Below are 3,468 nucleotides of genomic sequence, written 5' to 3'. Positions count from 1 at the left end.
GCAGCGGGGCAGGATGTGGCCCCGTGCTGGAAGATGGAGCGGGTGGCGCGAGGCTGCAGCTCCCGTTGGGGCAGCGGCTCCGGCTTGTGGCCGTGGTCCCAGCCCATCACGTGCACCAGCTCCAGGATGAGGTTGGCCATAGCCATGCTGAATTCAAACTCCTGCTTCAGGCGGCTCCTCTCCTCAGGAGGCGGGCTGGGCACGGCGCAGTCCTGCTGCTCCCCTCCCTGCTCCAGGTCGCTGCTGAGCTTGTCCATGAGAGAACTGACACACAGGTAGCGCTTCACCAGGGCGAACAGCAGCTTCCCGGGGATCTGCAACGAGCACGGCTCTCAGACTCCAGCCTGCGGAGCACCTCCAGCCCCAGCTCTCTGAGCTACCAGCTCAGACACCGTCAGGCTCCCGCGATGGCTCCGCAGCAGCAGGCAGCAACAGAGGCCTCTCAGCCCACCCTGGTCCTCCTGCTCAGAGACAAGGCTCTTCACGTGCCCCTCCACCACCCCCAGCCCCAAGCCAGGCCCAGATCCTGTGCCAGCTCTCCCCACACCCACTCCTGGCTCTGCTGCCGACTGCCCTCCTGTCCCAAACAGGGACACCAGCCCACCCTGGCCCCCCACTCTCACCCCTCCTGACCCCTGAAGACCACAAGCCCAGGGCTGGCAGGGCCTGCCGCTACCTGGGGAAGGTGAATCCCCTCAAAGGACATGCAGTGCTCTTCAGAGGACATCATCTCAGCAAACAGCTCCAGCAAGGTGTAGCGACTGTCGAAGTCCATGTGCTGCTCAATTCCATCCTGCTGGCTCAGGGACAGCAGGACGTAGGCCCGGCTCCCTGCAACAACGAGAGAAACCCTTCAAGCCCCCTACAGATAACCCTCACCCACCCTCCCTGCGCAAGACTTGCAGTCAGGAACAGCTTTGCTGCTCAGGGTAAACCAGAACTGTGTTGTCTCCTAAATGTGGACTGGCAACACGCTGCTCCACAGAGTAACACCGCAGTTTTCCTGCCCCTGAAGCTGCAAGGTTCCCCCAGAGCAGCAACTCCAAATAACCAATGCAGAACAGGGTTCCAGGGAAGAAAACAGGTATGTTTTACCCTGAATCAGCCCCAAATCTGCCCCACTGGAGAGCCACATGAGCTCGGGCACTAGGAGAGGTGTGCTGGTTAGTTGGGACAGAGTTAATTTTCTTCACCATAGCTGGTACGAGGCTGTTTTTCTTGTGCTAAGAAGAAATACTGATAAGATACTCATTTTTGTAGCTGTTGCTAAGGTATGTTTATATCAAGCCAAGGACTATCTGTACGCAATACCATCATCACCCTGGTACTTCGGGTGCCGTCTCCTAGAGACTCTTAACAATTACACCTTTCACCTTTCTGGGGACCCGACCTATGGAGAAGAAATTGTCCCACTTTTTTTCCCTTTTCTACCAGGCCAATGACAACAATGTATGATTATTTTGGCTATTTTTCATGCTCTTGGAGCATCCTATCGCTAGGAATCAGCATGCTCCAGCATATTCTCCAGATACTGCTCAATGTTAAACAACTGTTTAGAAATACCACCCCATTTGCTACTGGTGTGAATGTGGGCACTGTGCAGCTCCCTGAAACCCCACCACAGGCAATGCAGCCACCCAGACTCCCACCACGGACACTGCAGCCAACCAAACCCCTGCAAGGGGCAGTGCAGCTACATGAGCGCCCGCAGCTGGCAACCAACAACGCGGCAGCCGACAATGCCACCACACCACCACCTGCAGCTACTCCAACCCCCTCAAGGGGCGGTGCAGCTACTCCGATCACAATGACAGCCTGGCAGGTTGACTACATCACCCTCCCCAAAACCCGCCAGGGCAAGTGCCATGTGCTCACAATGGTGGAAGCAACCACCGGATGGCTGGAAACATATCCTGTACCCCATGCCACTGCCCGAAATACTATGCTGGGCCTTGAAAGGCAAGCCCTGTGGCGACAGGGCACCCCGGAAAGGATTGAATCAGACAATGGGACTCATTTCCGAAACAGTCTCGTAGACACCTCGGTCAAAAAGCACGGCATTGAGTGGGTGTATCACGTCCCCTATCACGCACCAGCCTCTGGGAAGGTCGAACAGTGCAACGGGCTGTTAAAGACCACCCTGAGAGCCACGGGGGGTGAAGTCAGGAACTGGAACACCCATTTAGCAAAAGCCACCTGGTTAGTCAACACTAGAGGATCTGCCAATTGGGCTGGCCCTGCCCAACCAAGACTTTTCCGTACTGTAGAAGGAGATAAAGTCCCTGTGGTGCACTTTAAAAACAGTCTGGGTTTTTAGTCTCCCCCTGCCATGGGCAAAGGCAAACCTACCCCTGGGATTGCTTTCGCTCAAGGGACCTGGGAGCACTTGGGGGGTAAAGAGAAGACGTGGAAGTGCGACATGTGCCTCAAGGGGATTTGATTTGGGGTGAAAATAGCCAGTGATTTACACTGCATGATGGACATCAACTGCTGTACATAACTCCGGGTCTGAGCTGTGTGCTACAGGAATTACTACAGAAGTCACCTGAACCAATATAGGACAAACCTTAGGGGAAGTAGCGCAGCAGTGCCCTGACCCCAGCTGGCTTTGATGCCCAGCCATCCCACAGAACGCTCCACCTCTCCTGTCCGGAGCGACCACACCAGCGGATGGAACCCGAAGTCACGGACTAAATGAACCTAATGTATATGTCATGGACATTGGCCAAGATGGTCCACAGTCTAAGGGAATGACATCCATGGAGGATGGGATGGGAAGGTGGTTAAGGAGAACGTATCGGATAGCGTGGGACTCGAGGAGGACGTAAATGGTATGAAATAAGGGGTGGAGAATGCGCTGGTTTCGCTGGGACAGGGTTAATTCTCTCCACAGTGGCTGGTGTGAAGCTGTTTTGGTTGTGCTGAGCTGCTAAGGAAGGTCGGTATCCAGTCTCACACTGTCCCTGTGTTCCCAGACTGCTCTCTACAAGAAACTGGGAAGGGGACACAGGACAGCTGACCCAAACTGACCCCAAGGATATCTCATTCCATAAAACATCATCCTCGGTCTGGGGTGGGTCTGGTGTCTGGCTCACTCCCTCTCGCTCACTGGGGCTCGCTCTCGCTCTGGCCCTCTGGCAGCTTAGGGACAGGCTGGGTGTTGGGTAGCAAGTGATGAGCAGTTGTATCATTTATTTTCCACTATTTCCATTACGTATCAGTAGTAGTATTAGTATGGTCGGTATTTATCAACAATAATATTCATATTATTGGTATTGGTATCATTATTTCATGTCATTCTTTTCAATTATTGAATTCTTATCTCAACCCACTAGTTTCCTTGTCTAATCCTCCAATTCTTCTCCCCATCCCACTGGGGTAGGAAGGAGATGAGCGAGCAGCTGTGCAGTGCTTAGCTGCTGGCTGGGGCTACACCACGACAACAGGGAAATCCATATCCCCCATCAG

General features: G+C 54.2%; 1 protein-coding gene across 1 annotated transcript in view; it reads right to left on the bottom strand.

Moving 5' to 3' along the window:
- Positions 1 to 27: 27 nt before the first annotated feature.
- Positions 28 to 3,468, bottom strand: part of LOC104513395 (cullin-9-like) — a gene marked incomplete at its 3' end in the record, with an annotated part of 4,523 nt that continues 1,082 nt past the window's right edge. Inside the window, exons 2-3 of the mRNA XM_010156726.1 lie at positions 677 to 831; positions 28 to 314 (exon numbers count right to left, since the gene is read on the bottom strand). Of these exons, the coding sequence (XP_010155028.1) occupies positions 28 to 314; positions 677 to 831 (442 nt within the window). The remainder of the gene's footprint in view (positions 315 to 676; positions 832 to 3,468) is intronic.

Source organism: Eurypyga helias, unplaced genomic scaffold (genome assembly GCF_000690775.1).
Source record: "Eurypyga helias isolate BGI_N326 unplaced genomic scaffold, ASM69077v1 scaffold26778, whole genome shotgun sequence".
Lineage (NCBI taxonomy): Eukaryota > Metazoa > Chordata > Aves > Eurypygiformes > Eurypygidae > Eurypyga > Eurypyga helias.
The sequence above is the reverse complement of the archived record's forward strand: the minus strand, read 5'-3'. Positions and strand labels throughout refer to the sequence as shown.